The sequence below is a fragment of the Pipistrellus kuhlii genome, unplaced genomic scaffold, assembly GCF_014108245.1.
Source record: "Pipistrellus kuhlii isolate mPipKuh1 unplaced genomic scaffold, mPipKuh1.p scaffold_m20_p_2, whole genome shotgun sequence".
Lineage (NCBI taxonomy): Eukaryota > Metazoa > Chordata > Mammalia > Chiroptera > Vespertilionidae > Pipistrellus > Pipistrellus kuhlii.
Genome location: NW_023425515.1, coordinates 38559890 through 38578494, shown reverse-complemented (window position 1 = coordinate 38578494; position 18605 = coordinate 38559890). Strand labels below are relative to the sequence as shown.

The following is an 18605-nucleotide window of genomic DNA, read 5'->3' as shown; positions in this document are numbered from 1 at the left end:
CATTAGCAGAAGACGTGGTGTAGAAATGGATCTGATTGCCGTTACCAGTGCAAACCAGAGGGGCCCAAAAGTAAGAGCTGGGTTTGAGTCCCGCACGCTGGATTCTGTGTACCTGACAGTCAGTTCTTACTACCTTCCTAGGGTGCTTTTTACTAACCTACACACCACCCTAAGAACGATGCTCTTTTGATGGAGCCTATACAAGATGTTCGGAGTCAGATGCGTGGAGGGATGTCCCTGAAGCCACAGCCACCAGCAAGGCTGTGCTATCAGGGGCCAGAAGGCAGGAGCTTTGGTATCCAGGGAAGGTGTGTGATTGTGTGATGCTTGGCTTATCTAGCAGGTCAGGATGAATTCGCTTCTGAGACAAGTCTGACTATCTCTTAACTATTTTTTCTGTGTCTGGAAAGTTTATGAGAGAGTGCATTGCTTTTACTAAACTACTTTTTTCTGATTATAAAACTATTACTTGCCAATTGTAGAAATTTTGGGAAACATAAAAGAAAATTAAAAATTGGAGAATAAAATTAATTCATACTGCTTCCAGCTATAACGAACCTGTCAATGGTTTGGTGACATTTTTTTCCACCAGAGATCTTACTACATAAAACTGAGATGATAATGGGTCCTCAAATTTACATCCTGCTTTTTTCACTTAAGAGGACATTCCCAAGCCATCAGTCATTCTTATAAATATCTTTGTAATGGCCACATAACCTTTAATCACACATGTCTCTACCACAACTAACCTTTTGGTAACTTTGATACTTTTAGGATATTTCCAGTTTTGCATTATTTTAAATAAATAATTCTGAGTTAAACATGTGACAGAACACAAAAATGCTCATCTTTCCTTAAAAAAATGATATTTTAGAAGTGAATCCAAGAAAGAAAATTTGTAAGTCAACAGTTATAAACATTACAGTATCACAGATAGATGGATAGACAAGGAGAGAGAGAGAGAGAGAGAGAGAGAGAGAGAGAGAGAGAGAGAGAGAGAGAGAGAGAGAGAGAGAGAGAGAGAGAGAGAGAGAGAGAGAGAGAGAGAGAGAGAGAGAGAGAGAGAAAGAGAGAGAGAGATGGTTTGTTTGGATTTATACTTCCACCAGCCAAGTAGAAGAGGGCTTGTGTTATCCCCCACATACATACTCCTGCTCAGATATTAATTTTTAATGCTTGCTAATTTTAGAAAACACACACACAGACAAGAACTTAGTTTTGATTTCCACTTTTAAGAGTCTTTATGTCAGTAAAATAAATGTATATCTTGTCTTCCAAATATGAGAAGAGAGTCTTTTGAGAAGTAAGAAGATATAACAGGAGACAGGCTCAGGCTTCAGCTAGCTTAGGGCTGCCTGCTCCAAGTCCCATTCCTTCTCTATCCCCACAGGGCTCCAAGGGGGATGGCAGGCACGCCTGGACCATGAAGCATTTCAAGAAACCAACTTACTGCAATTTTTGCCACGTCATGCTGATGGGCGTGAGGAAGCAAGGCCTGTGCTGCACATGTGAGTAAACATCCTTCAGGCCTCCTTTCCCAGGAACTGTCTTGCTCTGCATGTAGTTGAGCCATTCCAGAAAAAGCCTATGTATTTCTTCTTCCTAGCTAAAGGGACCTCCCATATTGTTCCACAGCAGGGGATGAATCAAGACCTCCATGTCCTATTTTTGTGCTATTCAAGTCAAATGGATAAGTAATGTCCCATTGTTGGAGTCCCATCATGGGCCACAGGTTCCCCTGCCCCTCGAAAAAAAGTGTTTAAGGCTCACATATAATTAAAAACCATCTCAAACTAATTTCATTTGGGTGGTCAGAAGAACCTGGGTGTGTGTTGTTTATTATTATTATTATTATTATTATTATTATTATTAAGCAATATAAAAATGTATTTGTAAATGCAGTGGAAATGAAAACTATCCATTTGTTTCACTTTATAATCCTTAGTAAAGTCAAATGGGAGAAGAGAAAAAACTAGGGAAGAGAAAAAAGTAGGAAGGGAGAGTGGGAAGGAGACAGAAGAAAGAGATGGAGGGAAGGAAGACAGAGGGGTGATGTTAGTTAGAAAGGGGGTGATTCAGGGAGCAGGAGCTGGGAGGGGCTGCCCTGAGAAGGCTTTGTGGGTCAGAGTATGTGGGTGCAGAGTTCTGCAAATCACCTCCCAATGCAGACAGGTCTGAACCCACTAGAGACTGGGGAGCTACTGCTGCAGGCAGGGCCCTTGGGGGCAGTCTAGGTCATCGGAGCAGATCTTCTAAACTTGTACACGTGAGCTAGGCAGCAGGTGACCTTGGCCACAAAAGTCATCTTGACAGAGTTGGGGCCAATGTCTACGAAGAGCATCAGCAGATGTAAGAAGGGATCTGCCAGTGTTCTCAGCACCCATTCAAATCCAGTCTCCCCACTTCTGAGAGACCCTGTCTCATTCCAATCAGGTTCCAGGACTGCAGGCCCCTGCTGATTGCATAGCAAACAGTGTAGTAACAGTAGTGATGATAATAATTTGTGGAATAGATATTCTGACCCAGACACATGGTTGCTTTATACAAAGTATCTCATTTAATGAGATAGATCCAGAGACATAGAAGCATGAAACAGACTGTGGAATCTCAGAGGGAGGGCAGAGGTGTGTGGGTGGGTGGGTGGATGCGAAGAGATGAACAAAGAACTAGTATGCATATATGCATAACTCATGGATACAGACAATTGGGTGGTGAAGGCCTGGGATGAGGGGTCGGGGCTGGCTAGATGGGGTCAATGGGGAGGGGGAAGAGGGATACATGTAGTACCTTCAACTCTAAAAAATTTAATTTTAAGAAATGATTTTTAAAAACCACAAAATATCTCATTTAATGCTGCAAAAGTCCTGTAAAGAGAAAGAGAGGCAATTTTATTCCCATTCTATAGAAAACCCTGAATTTTAGAGATGTGGAAAACTTACTCAAGGTCATGAAGGTCGTTACAAATGGTAGAGCCAGAGTTCAGAGCCACCTGTTTCAGTTAGGAAGCCCCCTGGCCTTCTGCCCACCCGCAGCATCCATGACACACAATACTGTGGCACTGGCATAACCAGGAGGATGACTCCTCCCCCACCCTTAAGTGAAAAGCACTTTTCCATGCGATCTTTTCTCCCCAAATTCACTGCCCAAGTGTGGCAGAGTGGCGAGTGCAGGAGCATATCTGGGAGATAATCATGGACTCCCTTCTCAAAGAACAAGGGAAGATTGCTTTGAATTTCCATTAGGCCAGGCCAGCTCCATATGTCCACTGCCCCTACTGGTCACCTAGTCAGACTCAGGCCTCATCTGGAGGGGGGGGCTGTGGAGAGAGGCGGGGTAGCTGGACCTTTTCTACATGGTCACTCACGAGTACTTTCCTTACTTTCCCCCCTCCCCCCAGACTGTAAATATACCGTCCACGAACGCTGTGTATCCAAAAACATTCCTGGGTGTGTCAAAACGTACTCAAGAACCAAAAGGGGCAGCGAGGTAGGTGACACCTATTGCCTTGTCCTACTGCATGCTATGTCCCAGGCTACATGTCCATCACCAGACTCCTGGGTGGGAAGGGGCTTTGGGAGCTTTGCCCAGTCCCTTCTCTGCCCCGAGGACCATCGTTAAACCATCCTGTTCATCCATCAATCCATTCAGCATCTCCCTGGTCCCCATCACATGCTAGGCACTGTGCTAGGGGTGGGTATGCGGCTTGTAAGGTGGCCTTCAGCCTACTGGAGAACTGTGCCATCTAGCGGGAGAGAGACAGGAGCGGAAGCAAAGCACGAGGTAGTGAGATGAACAGTAGCGATTGTGTGGGACATACAATTGAGGTTTCACAAGGAGATGGCATTTGAGTTGTACCTTGAACTCTGTACCTTGAACCTTGTACTTTGACTTCACAAGGCATTAAGGTGGGCAAGGCACCAGGCACATGGCTCATTCTGAGGACTGTGCCTGTTTGCCTGACTGGAACAGAGGATGCTTAAAGGGCAGTGTCAGGAGCTGTGCTCTGAGAGTGAGATCCAGCCTGGGAAGGTCTGTGAGGCCAGCTGAGGAGTTGGGAAAGAGTTTCGTAAGGGGACATTGAGAAGCTTTGAGCTGGAGATCATTGGGTTTGCAAATTAGGTTAATTGCTCTGACCATGGTGCAGGAAAGAGGTCTGAGGGAGAAAATCTCTTCAACAGTTCAGGCAAGAGGCAGTGCTGCACCGAAGGCCCGACTTGGGTGGGGTCTATATTCACCCGCTGTGCTGATGTGTCCTCAGCAGCACAGAGGTGGCTGTGTTTTGCTGAGAGTCTCCGCCAGCCATGCCAACTTTGACTGTCCAACTGGCTCACATAAAGAGAAGATGAAGAAAGAGTGTGAGAGATAATTTGGAGGTACCACCACTAGGACTTGGTGATGGAGAGAAGAGAAGAGGTCAGGAATGGCTCCTGGGTTTCTAACTTGGCTGTTGTGGTGCCATTCATCAAATCTGGAAATGGACTCAAAATTAGCAGGAAAAGGGCACTCTTGGGTTCCGGCATAGAAAATTCCAATGATCTGAGTCATGAGATGCTTAGCAGGTGGGAGTGCTATCCCCACAGGACTCCAAGAGAGAAGGGTGCCTTCCAGGACACACATGCATGCTCCATGAGACACCGCATGGCCTCTCGTCTACTTCTGCACCACACGCATGCACACACCTTTCCATATGCATGCTTTCACCAGGACGCACGGTACACCTCCTGGGCTCAGGCCTAAGCCCGCACTCCAGCCACTTGCTACACACAGAGCAGAGAGAGGCCACTAAGCGGCCAGCAGGACACGATCTTCTGAATCTCCAGGGGCAATCCAAGTCCTTCACCATCTCTTCCAATCCCAGAAGAGGATAGAAAAGGCAACGTGGTGTTGGTAGACAACCATAGATTTGGAGTCAGAAGACCTGGCTATGAGGCTCTGCTTGACCACTTATCAGCCTTGGAACCTGGGGCTGGTCACTTAACTTATCCGATGGTTTGTTTTATTCTCCATGAAATGCAAATAATAAGAATTTCAGAGTAAATGCAATGTGACCATGGAAATGACAAATTGATTGGCAAACTGGATTCTTTATATCCTCAAATAAAAGTGGCATGTCTGTTAGAATAAGAATTTTACCAAAAAGCTTTGGAAGGAGGACTATTAACTTAATTGATAAGTAATTTAAAACTTTTATTTAATACAAACATGGATGGTGTAATGCGAATATCCCATGTGTTTTTAGTAGTGTGTTTATAGCTGGCTCTTCAGACTAGGTTCCTGTATACCCCCACAGTGCACATTCTCTTCCTTCTGTATCCAAAGTGCCCTTGTGGGCAATTTTGGGAAGTTCTGTAGAATTCCTAGGGAAGACAACCAAGGGCTCAGGTCCCCAGCATTTGGTGTCATGGGTCACTTTGCATTTACCCACACACATATACATATGTATTCCCATGGCTTCTAGGTTCCTGGGCTGCCCTCGTGCCATTTCCTGGCCAGGAAGCAAGTACAACCAGCTTTCCAGGAAACAGATGTGAAAGCCACTAGCTGCTGACTCACAATAAGTTCTCTGGACTTTTCCTCTAACTTCCTTCTAGCGTGCTTCTCAACCTTGACCGTACATTGTAATCACAGAGGGTGCTTTAAACCCTATTAACAATGGTTCCCATCCCCAGAGACTCAAATTTAGTTGGTCTGCAGAGAGAACTTGGTATTAGAACTTATAGGAAGCTCCCCAAATGGTTCTGATGGGCTGCTGAGGCTGACAGGAAGTTACCCATTGGTGCTAGCTCATGAAAACGTAGAGGTGGGGCTTTTTATGCCATTTTTACAGACTAGGGACCTGAGACTCAGAGAGGTCCAGGAACTGGCCCATGGTCGTCCTGCTGCCAAATGGAAAATCAATGATTCCAACCAGTTCAGTCTGTGGCCCAGCCCTCCTTTTTCCCTGCATCACTCTGCCTTCCAGAAGAGGGCGTGCATGAGCACCTCACTCTGCAAGAAGTTCTGCAAGACAAACAGATGGATTGCCAGACGAGAGTTGCTGCTCAGAGGCTTGACTGCCAGGGTAAATGAGCTATTCAAGACACAGGAAAAATGGTTTCCAACTGCCTCGATGAACAAAATGGTGGTTAGGCAGGGAGAGAGCGTGTCAGCGTAGTGCAGCAAAGCCGCCCAGCACCCAATCAGTGCATAAAGTGAACAGGAAACAACCCCTCTGCCCTCACCCCTCTGTGCACCTCCAGGCCCTTCTCCTCAGGCCCAGGCCCGGGGAGTGGTTCTGCAGCCTTCCCTGGCATCCTTCCCTTCCCTTCTGCAGGTGATGCAGCACGCGTGGGTGGAAGGGAACTCCTCGGTCAAGTGTGATCGGTGCCACAAAAGTATCAAGTGCTACCAGAGTGTCACCGCGTGGCACTGCGTGTGGTGCCGGAAGACGGTGGGTTTGGTGCCCAGGGCAGCCCTGCTTCTTTTCAGTTGTTGTGTGTTTTTTTTTGCTCAAGCTGCAGCCCAGGGGCAGTGGACATCCTGCCAAAGAGCCTAAGCAGAGCCAGGGGGACATCTGGGGCGCCCAGAGCCCCATTCAATGCCCTAACTCTAACAGTGTCCACTGAATCACAAGCTGCCCAGAGAGAGGACAAGCCCCAGAACAAGGGGAGTGATGGCTGCTTAAGAAGAAGCTGGTCAATCTACTGTCTGTGTGGCTGGGCAGCTGTGACCATTAACTTCCTTCCCCCGAGTGTCACCTGGGGCCAGTGGCACCACCAGAGTTGGCGAGGAATTAGACACCAGAATTATGTTCCTCAATGTGCCAGAGGAAGGTACACTCTGTACAGCAGCCTCACTGCCTGGGCCAGAGGCCTGGACCTGCTGCCATTAGCCACAGCCAATGTCCACTTCCTCTCTAGACATCCAGAACCTGCCAAAGGTCACCCTGCTATCACAGCTAACTCAGGGCCATGTCTTGTCCCCTTGACCAAGGTCCTTGATCAGCCTCAAAAAGGACAGGTCTCCAAAGTAAATCACAGAACTCTTAAGATGCAGAGGTTGTGTCAAAGGGTCTATTTTCAGCCTCTCATGAGTCTGTTCAATAAGATCTCCTTCCTTCCAGTGTCTCAGACTCTAGGGAGCAAAAATCCAAAGGGGGGGGGCTGGAATCCACCTGGGGTGCCACACTGAAGGGCCACAGACAGGCCTGCTCATGACTGTTTTGCCCCAGCAGCTATGGGTAGCACTTTGTCTTCTTTATCAGCCCACAGAAGATTTGGCAGCCCTGATTACATACCACACACTCACACATGCCACACGTGCATACATGCCACATACACATACTGAAAACTCACACAACACACCATATACACATCACACACACACTCTCAGTTATACTGCCAAAGCCAGCAGTGCATCAGGTTTTGGGGAGCACTAGACAGCTTGCCTCCCCAGTGAACTTCAAAACCCTCATATTTGAAATTTCCTGGGTCTGTTTCACTCACTCTCATCTTCATTGTTTCCTCCAGTTTCACCGCAAATGTGAATTATCCACAGTGTGTGATGGTGGGGAACTCAAAGACCACATCCTGCTGCCCACCTCAATCTGCCCCATCACTCAGGTAAGTGCTGCCACACACCAGGGCTCTGATTCCCCACTCCCCTACCCTGCACACTTCACATGTGCAGCATTTAGATGTTCACCCCTCTCTGAGGGCTTCCTTAACAACTTGTGGGTTTGTAATGTCAGCAAACGTTTAAATGAGGTCATGCTGTGCCCACCAATTTGTTAGGGAGAACTCCCCTGACTAAAGTGGTTTCTACTGCTGGCCCCCAGAATGCCCTGAAGTGGCCCATCCTGGAGAGCGCATTTATTCTGAGCACCTGGCAGGCAGGACACAGCTCAAGGTAGTCACTACCTGCACAGGCCAGGCCTCCCAGGTGTTCCGGCCAACCTCTCTCCTACATCCCGACATCTGCCCTGATGATTGCCACTTGGGTGTCTCAGCCCTATTTGGAAATGGATGCCACAAAATTAAACTCCTTTTATCCCCAGCTGCAATTGTCTGTCTCCTGTGTTGAAGATTCCACTTTCAAACTAAGCACCAAACATCTTAGCTGTTCCCTTCCTTCTTAAAGATGTTGCCAAGTCCCCCCGGTTTCTCATGTATTATCATTAGGGATGATATGTCTCTTAAAAAAAAACACACAACAAAACAAAACAATCCTGAAGGAAAATCATTTGACTGCATTTATCAAGTTGGAAATACAAAACTCCAAAGACCCGACAAGTTCCCTCCTATATATTTACCCGAGAAATATGAGCATTTTTCTACCAAAATACATGTACAAAAATGTTTGTAGCAACTTTATTGATAACAGTGAAAAAACAGAAGCAAACTTAATGACAAAATCCATAAATATAAAAGTCTAAGCAACCGTTAAGACTGAATGGCCAGAATGAGTAGAACAATCTGTCGACCAGTTGCTATGATGCACACTGACCACCAGGGGAAAGATGCTCAATGCAGGAGTGCCCCCTGGTGGTCAGTGAGCTCCCACAGCTAACCTCCCACAGCCCCTCCTTGGGCTCCAACCCCCCCTCCCCCATGCTGGCCAGCAGGAGAAGAGGCCGAGGGAGGTTGGCCAGCCAGGGGCGATTGGGCTGGCTGGCCAGGAAGTTGGCCACTGGCCCGATGGGGACTGGCAGAGATGGCCCAATTTGGCCCCAATTGCTGCCCAGACAGAAGAACCCACCCATGCATGAATTCATGCACCAGGCTTCTAATAGATTCATAAATAAATTGAGGAATATTTGTATCATGAAATACTACATGGAAAAAACAACAACACTATGTTTAGATGCAAAAAGGGGATAATTACAAAGATATACTGCTGGTAAAAAGAAGCTGGACTCAAAAAAGACATATTCTTCCCTGCCAGTGTGGCTCAGTGGTTGAGCATTGACCTATGAACCAGGAGGGCATGGTTTAATTCCCAGTCACGGCACATGCCTATGTTGTGGGTTTGATCCCCAGTCTGGGGGCATGTAGGAGGCAGCCAATCAGTGATTCTCTCTCATCATTGATGTTTCTATCTCTCTTTCCCTCTCCCTTCCTTTCTGAAATCAACAAAAATACGTGTTTTGTGATTCCATTTCTATGAAATTCAAAAGCCAGAGAAAACCAATTAGATATTCAGAGTCACAGCAGCATTGGACCTGAAGAAACAGCAAGAGCAGAAATTCATCTGGCTGGAGATTTAGATTTGAGCATTTTACTATATGAGAAATAAACCTCCACAAAAAATAATAATCATAAATTTAAAAAACTTTAAAAAAAAAAAACATTCTCAAAATAACGTCATTTAGATAGTGCTAAGCAGAGAAGCCAAATCTGAGATCTTGCTTCTCAGAGCTCAAGCTTCAAAATCAACAAAGTAGATTTCTGTCAATGTTAGCGTTCCCTCTCCCCATGTCCATTCCCATTCCAGAGTCTCAAAGTTAATGTTAGAGCAAATGATCACAGAGACCTCGAGAATCCTCGAGAAACCTATAGGGGAACATTTCTTTTTTTAGGGCCAAAGCCCCACTTTGAAACACTTCTCCCCATTCTGTACTGGTTTTCTAATTCTCCTTGTTAACCATTTGTTTTTCTTCTGATTCATTTTTCGTATATTAGGCCTTTTTCCCCAAAAAAATATGCTTATCTTTCCTCTCTTCTCACAGGACAGACAAGGTGGGAAGTCTGATGGTGACGCATCAGCCAAGGGTGAACTTGTAATGCAGGTACCTCAGCATCCTGAATCTGATCATTCATCCTAAGTTGGTCCAGGGCTGTGGAAAGGAAGACAGGGTTTGGGTGGTAGAGTAATATACCTCAACATTTACTTTCTCATCTGATCATTTATATCACATAAGACACTTTATTTCCAGCCTCTCAAATTACCTTTGACCACCACACTATAGGCAAGTGGTGGGAAGGGGGGTTGGTTGAGCCTATGGCTGGCCTAATTGGCTTTATCACTTTTTTAAGAATAAGTTGCTTTAGGAACTCCAATATGCTCACCCCTAAAAAAATAATAAGAATGTGTCCTAAAAATATACAATAAATTTTCCAAGATTGCCACACTGTCTCCAGAAAGCAATAGGACAACATGAAGCTAATGTATCCAAAAATTCTTCTTTATCCTTAAACACATATTTAAGAACTCATTTTTCACTTGGGTTCACCAACAAACATCTTATCTTTGTGTCTTCCATGGAGCTCCAGGTATTGCAAGGGGAGACAGCTGGTGAGGTACAAAGAGTCCTAACTAGGAAAGAAATAGGAAATGAGGGCCTCCTCCTCTTCCCCTGAACCTTAAGTTTCCTTCTTTAAAAAGGGGCACAGCAAACCCTGCACTACCTATCCCCAGAGGATCCCTGAGATTCAATGACAACATGCAGATTAGTGTTTTTAGAAAATTAAAGCATAAGCAATAATGATGGGGAATCTTAATAATGTGAGAAAGCTCCAGGTACCTATAAGGACATAAAGTCAAGTGGGACAGACAGACATGCAATCACAATGCAGGCCTACCAGTTGTTCACAGCTGGCATCCATTTGGTTAGCGTTCATCTGTACTGATTGGGCAATGCCCATGCTGTACAGGTTGTTGAATATTTTGAATACCACTCCCAGAAGTAAAAATTACTCTTCAGACTCCCAAGATGCTTCACACAGACATTTACCCTAAGGCCGATGAGAACATTCTTAAAAATCGTAATAATTGGTGCTGTGTGTTTCAAACAGCATGGCTCAGGTTTGCTGCGTTTTCAGCCTGGGATCTGGGAAAGTGAGCATTAGTGAATGTGGAGCAGAGTTGTGTCTATGTATCAGTGTGTCCTTTAGCTAAGCCCATGAGTGTTGATTAACTACTCACTCCTGTATCTAGTGTCATGAGGTCCTTGGTATAAGATTTACATACACACACACACACACACACACACACACACACACACACTGCTTTGGAGGTATTTAAAATCCAGTGGCTGTTTTTGAGACATTTACTTGAGAAGATGGAAAACAAATCAACAAGAAACCCAGAAAGGTATTACATGTTTCAAGTGCAATCATTTTAGTTGCAGTAACTAAGGAAAACTTAACAGAGGAAGTAGCTTGTGCACTGGGCCCTGAGGTTGCAAAGAAAGAAGAGCCATTTCAGGGCGCTGAGCAGGAGAAAAAACCAAGGTGAGCAGATCCACAGGATGGAAATGCAGGAGACATTTACTCGCTAGGGTAAAAGCTATGATTGGCCAGAATTGCAGCAAGGGTTAGAGTAATTAAGAGATAACAGTTGATTGGGGTTACATTGAAATGCCACAGATGCCAGGTTAGGAGTTTTAGATTTTATAATCGGGGCAAAAAAGTGTTATTAAAGGTTTTTGAGCAAGAGCAAAGTGACTAATATGATATTCAGTGTGTAAATATCATATTAGTGTGTGTATGTGTGTGTGTGTGTGTGTGTGTGTGTGTGTGTGTGTAAATCTTATACCAAGGACCTAATGACAGGACTTACCTGAACTGGGAAATGCCTGGGTGGTATGGTTGCTGTGGCAACTGCAGAGAGAAAGAGACATTCCAGGGAATGAATTTGGCAGAACAGGGTTTCCCTGGATGACTGGATAAATAATAACGGCACATTTAAATTGAAGCAGGGAGCCAAGAGTGGCAATCAGTTTGATGGGGAAAGAAGATAGGTCAGTGTTGGGACATGTTGATGTTTGGAGCAACCTGATAGTGTGAAGTCTGGTTGAAGGTACCCACAGGACAATGAGAAATGAGGAACCAGGGCTCAGGAGAAAAATCGGTGCTAGGGGAATTGTGGTTAACTCCATGAGCGTTATTTTACTTAGGAATTTGACCAGATGGCATACTGTTAAGGTCATTTTCAGTTGTATCCCTCACAAAATCTAATTTCGTGCTGTGGACCCAATGACTCATCATTGTTGAATGATTTGAAGTTACGATGCCATTGTCCCATCTCTTCAAACCCTGTCCCCATTCCCACCACTAAAAGGCCACTCAGGCTGAAGACACTTAGCTGCTTAACCCCTCAAAAACACAGGCAGTAGACAAAGACCTACCTCCCATCCTCCTCTCCTCCATGACTGTAACTGCTTCCTATCCACCTCTCCCAGATGCTGTCTAAAACAGAGCTAATTTATTTTTCTTTTACCTTTTAAGTACAAGATCATCCCCACCCCAGGTACCCACCCCCTGTTGGTCTTGGTGAACCCCAAGAGTGGAGGAAGACAAGGAGAAAGGTATGTTCTCTTCTTTTTCAAAATTGAAAAGCCAGAAAGCCTCACTTGGGTCCTTTCTTCCCCTCAGCCACAATAGAGTGGACTGAACAGAGACAGGCAGACCTGGGTTCAAATCCCAGCCCTCCTACTTAACCACTTGATAACCTGGTTCAACTGACTTAATGTCCCTGTGCCTTGGATCCCTTCTCTGTAAATAAATAAGAATTTCTCCTCTCACAGGGTGATTGTGAGGATTAAAACACACACAATGCTTAGTCTAGGGCCTGCCACATGAGCCATTATTATGGCACCCAGAGTCAGACCAAGTTCTGAGATGCCTGTTAACTTCCTTGTCTCTCAAGTCTATTCTTGATTAAAAGATGTGACAGGACTCACCAATAAGGACTTCCTGGCCTATCAAGCCCCTGAGAAAGCAGGACACTCAGCTCACCCGTGAAGGGAATGCCCAGTCCACTGGAAGCACTAAGAGTGGGAGGAGAGAGGGAAAAAGGGCAAAGCAGCCCTGCCCCCAGTCTTGTCAGCTCTGGGACAATGTACAGATGGCATGGGGATCTGGAATCCAAGTTTAAAAATGATAAGTAGGGTTACAGCAACAACTATGAGACCCCTACACTAGTCTAAGGGGCAGAGCATTGCTTCTGAACTGACCTGGTTAGCCTCAAGCTGAGCCTTGAAGCCAAGCCTAGGTGGGGTGATTGCCCCCAGCATTTTCTTCCTGCAGCCTCATCTCCTGTTTCTCCCTGATTCCAGGATTTGGGTGGCCTTCCCTTTGATGCCTCTGTATAGTCCACAAAAAGCAGAACTATACAGCCTAGAACATACAGAACATTTGGGAGAAGGTCTCCACGAAGAAAAAAGCATTAGGAGAATAGAACTTCTGCTCTCTGAGTTCCTCTACCCTACCTTCTCTGTAAGGGTTGATACTTCTGGCATTGGAGCCTAGAGTTTGGAGAATGGGGAGGCCTTGAACCAGAGGGTTAGGGCATGAGGGATGCCAGCTAAAGCTGGGACATCAGGGTCTGCAGGGCCTGCATTCAGTCTTTTCTGCAGCGGGGGTTTAAGCAGATCCTCATTCCCACCATGAATGTGCTCCAGAGGTGTTTGCCTTACTGTGGCTTCTCATAATAATATCTCTTTCTCTGCCTCTCTCTCTCTCTTTCTTTTTCCCCCCAATAGAATTCTTCGGAAATTCCACTATCTGCTCAACCCCAAACAAGTTTTCAACCTGGACAATGGGGGGCCTACTCCAGGGTATGGAGATATAATTCTTACTCCTAATTTCTCCCCCTTCCCCTTAAGTCTCTGAAGAGTATACCCTTACGTCAAACCCCTCCCCCTTTTATTTGTGTACTTGTCCTTTTACTCATTTTCTCTTCCTTTCCATACATGTACTCTTTTTCATGGAGGTACTCAGGAACTCTGGTTATGTTTAACTCTGGGAGGCAGCCTCCTGCATGTGCTATTCATTTGATTGACAGGAAGGGAGGGCTGGTATCGTTATTTTAAGTTATTCGCAAGACTGTGTTAGCTGGTATCTTCATACTGAGTCATCAGAAAGAAGGAAAGGGTTTCCTTTGCACTGCCATTCAGTTGTTCTGCTGCATGTTGTTGTGGGTCCTTTTAGGATCAAAACAATTGGTTATTCAATGAAATCACTTTTTTTCTGGATTATCCATTTTAGAGATTGTTAAATTCTCTATGGCCCTTCTCCTATCATTTGTCTATTGGCTCTTTCACTGGGGAGAGTGACAAGAGGAGGCAGCCCTTCTGCACCTTGATGAAAGGTCTGGAGGGAGGAGCAGGGCCTTGTGTTAGCACTAACATGATGAGCTGCAGGGCCCTGTAATCAGAGACCCTTTTAGCATCAGGCAGAAAGCTCTCAGAGGCTGTTCTTACCAGGCAGAGACTGTGCACCAGAAACAAATGCTGGCCAGAGACTGTGCCTGCTGGGCTGGGATTTTCCTAGCCTCCTAACCTGCCTTCTACACTGCGTCCAGCAAGACCCTCAGAAGGGCTGCCATAAGGACTCTAAAAAAGGAATCTGCCCCTGTCTTTCCTTCTTGACACAACTCTATCATTTATGGAAGTGGTAGTGCAAGACCCAGTAAAAAGGAAAAAGAAACCTGAGTGTGGATTCAGCATCTCTCCCACCAGTTAAAACTAATTGTGGCTCAGTGGTCACAGTTGGATTCCCAGTCAGGGCACATGCCTGGGTTTTGGGCTCGATCCCAGTGGGAGTATGCAAGAGGCAGCCAATCAATGATTCTCTCTCATCATTGATGTTTTGATCTCTCTCCCTCCCTTTTCCTTCCTCTCTGAAATTAATAAAAACGGGGCCCACCTATGCTGTTACAGGTGCCATCACAGTTACCATGACTGCCAATGACTGCTCCATGATGACTTGTGACTAAGCAACAGCATATGGACACCTTTACCAGCCCATTCTCTTCAGGGGTATTTTAATGCTTGAATGCAGTGCTCCTGCTTAACCTCATCTGCCCTAAATTGTTTTTGCTCTGGATTGGCGAGCCTAGTGACAACTTCTAGGGCTGCTGTGCTGAGTATCTCATAGGTGTCAGTCTGTATTCAGACAGACTGCAGCTGATGGACCTCCATTCAGAATTCACCTTACAGAGGAGAGCAGGGAAGGAAGGGGAAGAGAGGGTTAGTTGTACTGTTGCCAAAAATGAGCAAGATATGGATTCCTCTGCACAAATAATAGAAAATAGAATGTGAGTTTGCCCATACCTGCATCATTGATTCAGTAAGCCCAGGGATCTTCTTGAGCCATTAGGTTGGGCAAGAAGGAAACACTGAGCTTCTGCTTTCCAAGTCCCACCCCAAGGCATCCACACTTTTGCTTTGAAACAGAGCTTCTTAATCTTTCTGTACCAAGAACCTGTTTTGCAGTCTGCAAAAGCCTGTAAACCCCTTCTCAGACTAATATTTTTAATATATAATCAGAGAAGTGAATTCTATTGAAAATAGTAATCAAAATGTTAAGAAAACAAATGTGTGATATGGGAATATGTAGCAAATTCCAGAGGCAGGTCTAATAGCTATCGTAAATTAGAAACAGTAATGTGTATGAATGGTAGTATGAGATATCTGCCTTTACTGTAGCAAAACATTAAGACACTTGTGATTTTGACACCTGACAAAGGCATGGGTATTGGTAATATGTCTGTGATTTGTTGCCTACACTCACAAGAGAAGGAAATGCTAAATTTCAGCAAGAGCTTAGGAAAGATAAGAATGTGACATTTTTATCTCCAAGTTCATAATCCTCTGGATTCTATCCACAGACTCCTTGGGAGTTCATTGACTTCGGGTTAACAGCCCTACTCTGAAGGGTCAAGTCCCCAAGGGGTGATGCTCACTGCACTTAGGTCTGATCCCACAGGAGATCTAGATAAAGATGTAGCTAGTTGAGTGCATCTGATTTGAAGGGGCAGTTGTGGAGACAGAACAGGCAGTAGAGCTAAAGGGGAATCAAAGTGTTAGGGGTTAGTTGTACTGTTGCTAAAATAAGCAAAATATGGATTCCTCTGAGCAAATAATAGAGAAGGGGGGGCGGGCAGAGAAACCCACAACATTTTCTGTGTTGAATGTTGAGTCAGAGTCTCCTTATACAAGGATGGCCCCTGAGATTCATACTCAGTGGTATTGCTGAGTAAGTTCTGATTTCAGAATATTAAGTGACCCTCTCAACCCCAAAAGGAATCAAGATTATAACATACTACCAGGGAAAGGGGTGGGCGTGGAGGCACTCCATCTCAAGCAGTGTTAAAAGTCAGCCACAACCTAGCAAACAAGACCATTTGGGCCTTTCTTCTACTTCCCAGACTGAACTTTTTCCGGGATACCCCAGATTTCCGTGTCTTGGCCTGCGGAGGAGATGGGACAGTTGGCTGGATTTTGGATTGCATTGGTAAGAATGGGATGGAAGGGCTTTCGCAGTTTACTTATAGTAAGTATATTTTAAGTCTGAAGAAGGCAATAAAAAAAGAAAGAAATGTAACCATGCCCTGTTCATCCTTGTTTCCACTCTTGGACCAATGCTTGACTAAATATTGACTTTTGGTGGAAAAACAAAGAAATAAGACCACGGAAGGATTTCCACAGGTACATATGGAATGGTTTATTTCAGGCCTTGCCTCAAAAAATCTGTCATGGCCGGGGTTTGAACCCTACTGGCAGGACAGGCCAGATTGGATGGTTGGGAGGGGAGGAAGGGAGGGAAAGGAGTAGGTTTGAGACTCCAGGCAGAGCCAAGGTTGTGGATAAAGGCAAAAGAACTAAGTATAGATACATATTCCAGGGCAATTCACCTTGATAGGAGTACCAGGAGTTCATTTTTCCATTTAGAAGCTTAAATGGAATGGGCATTATAGTGAAACTTTTCAAAATAAGGTACCCAGCTAGATTTGGCAGTGTGACCACTTAGTGTACCAAGAAAATGTTCCAGCTGCAGTCTCCCCATCACCTGTTTCTGCTATGGTCCAAACCTCTCACCTGGGTGACTGCAGGAGCCTCAAAACTGCTCTTCCCTCAAGTATCCGCATGGTTCACCCCTGGGAAGCTTAGAAAGCACATCTATAAAGTGCAGACAAGTGTAAGCAAAGAAAGGCCATGTTGGGCTATGTCCGACACACCTACATCAGAGGGGCAGTAGTGAGAGCCCAGGCTGGAAATTAGGGTTCCTAATCCAGCTCTGCCTGATCTATGAGTCCTTGGACACATGACCCCCAGTACATAATGGAGACTGACTCAAATCATAGGACAAGAGAATATTTGATATCTAACCCTGGAAAACCTAGATAAATACTGAAATGTGGAACATAAGGATGGGTAAGGGAAGAGCTTGGGAGAGCCATCATTCAAGACCAAGACTGGGTCCAGAGCGAAAAGCCTTGGGCTGCTTCTTTCTTCCTGTCATTCATTCCACAAATATTGTCTGTGTACCTCCTGTGCCAAGTTCTCCTTGAGACAATGAATAAACAAACAAAAATCCTACCTTCAAGGAGCTTTCCTTCTAGAGGGAAGACACAAGCAATAAACAAAGAAGTAAGTGAAACATAATATATAAGAAGGTGATAAAAATATATATATAGCAAAGCAGGGGCAAAGGGAACACAGCTGTGAAGTGAGGGCTGCAATTGAAATCCTGGTGGTCAGGGAAGACCTCTCAGAGCAGATGATGTTTGCATGGGGACTTGGTCAGGGGTGAGCCATGCGGATACCCAAGGGAAGAGCAGTTTTGAGGCTCCTGCCGTCACCCAAGTGAGAGGTGACCATGGTTTGGACCATAGCAGAAACAGGTGATGGGGAGACTGCAGCTGGAACATTTTCTTGGTACACTAAGTGGTCACACTGCCAAATCTAGCTGGGTACCTTATTTTGAAAAGTTTCACTATAATGCCCATTCCATTTAAGCTTCTAAATGGAAAAAAAATAAAATTACAAATAATTTTGTATCAGATTTTGGATATCTTTTGAAGGTAGAGCCAGCAGGATTTGCTGACAGACTGGATGTGGGAAATGAGGACAAGAGCAGAACCAAGGATCAGCCATGATGGACCTTGAACAGGGCAGGGCAGGCTGGCCTCCAGGGGTCATAAGCTAACCACCTGGAGGAGCAGGACCAGCACCTGCACACCTGCTGCTTTTGATTTCCTCACTGGCACTTTGGTTACCATAGAAACAGCCCTGCCAAGCAGCCACCCACACTCTCCTGTCACCTCCGGCTTTAGCTGTTTATGGGAGGAGGGAGGCGTCCCCTGGGAGCCAGGAAGGAAAAGCTGATCAGCAGAGGGTGGATGGCTGCAGTACTGAGAATTGATTGCATGGTTTCCTCTCCATCATGAAGGAAAAAGTAGGCTTTGGTGAAAAGTTTTATAAAATTCATCTGCAGAGGATACAGGTGTTAGAAAGAAAGAAGGTCATGTGAGATTATCTGCTTTTACAAGTTAGTGGGTCAAGGAGAAAAAAACAGTGGTAAGAGAAATAATGACACAGTGTTCATTCACTCATTCATTCATTGAATATTGAAGCAATTATTCAGTGCTCTATCACCCCCAGTTGATCCCCTCCCTGATCTGTTCTCCCTCTATAGCCAGAATGGTCTTACCCAAATGTCAATGGGCTCATGATGCAGGTGAAGCACATAAAAGCCTTCTCATTATTCTTAAGACAAATATGAAAACTCTTCAAATGATCTACAGAAATCTGCATGGTCTAGCAGTTGACCACCTTTCTAGCCTTATACCTCCACCCTTCTCCCTCTAGATCAAGCCAAACAGTTCCTTTCTCAGACCCT

At 45.2% G+C, this 18605-nt stretch overlaps 1 protein-coding gene across 8 annotated transcripts in view; it reads left to right on the top strand.

The window, feature by feature from the left end:
- DGKG (diacylglycerol kinase gamma) overlaps positions 1-18605 on the top strand; it is a 200607-nt gene that overhangs the window by 72865 nt on the left and 109137 nt on the right. For 6 of the 8 annotated variants that reach the window (XM_036445408.2, XM_036445410.2, XM_045583771.1 and 3 more), the window contains 8 exons: positions 1391-1508; positions 3398-3486; positions 6314-6430; positions 7509-7601; positions 9707-9766; positions 12207-12286; positions 13463-13537; positions 16132-16217. In XM_036445408.2, coding sequence (XP_036301301.1) covers positions 1391-1508; positions 3398-3486; positions 6314-6430; positions 7509-7601; positions 9707-9766; positions 12207-12286; positions 13463-13537; positions 16132-16217 — 718 coding nt within the window. The remainder of the gene's footprint in view (positions 1-1390; positions 1509-3397; positions 3487-6313; positions 6431-7508; positions 7602-9706; positions 9767-12206; positions 12287-13462; positions 13538-16131; positions 16218-18605) is intronic. The other 2 variants (XM_036445411.2, XM_036445412.2) reach the window with 2 other exon arrangements.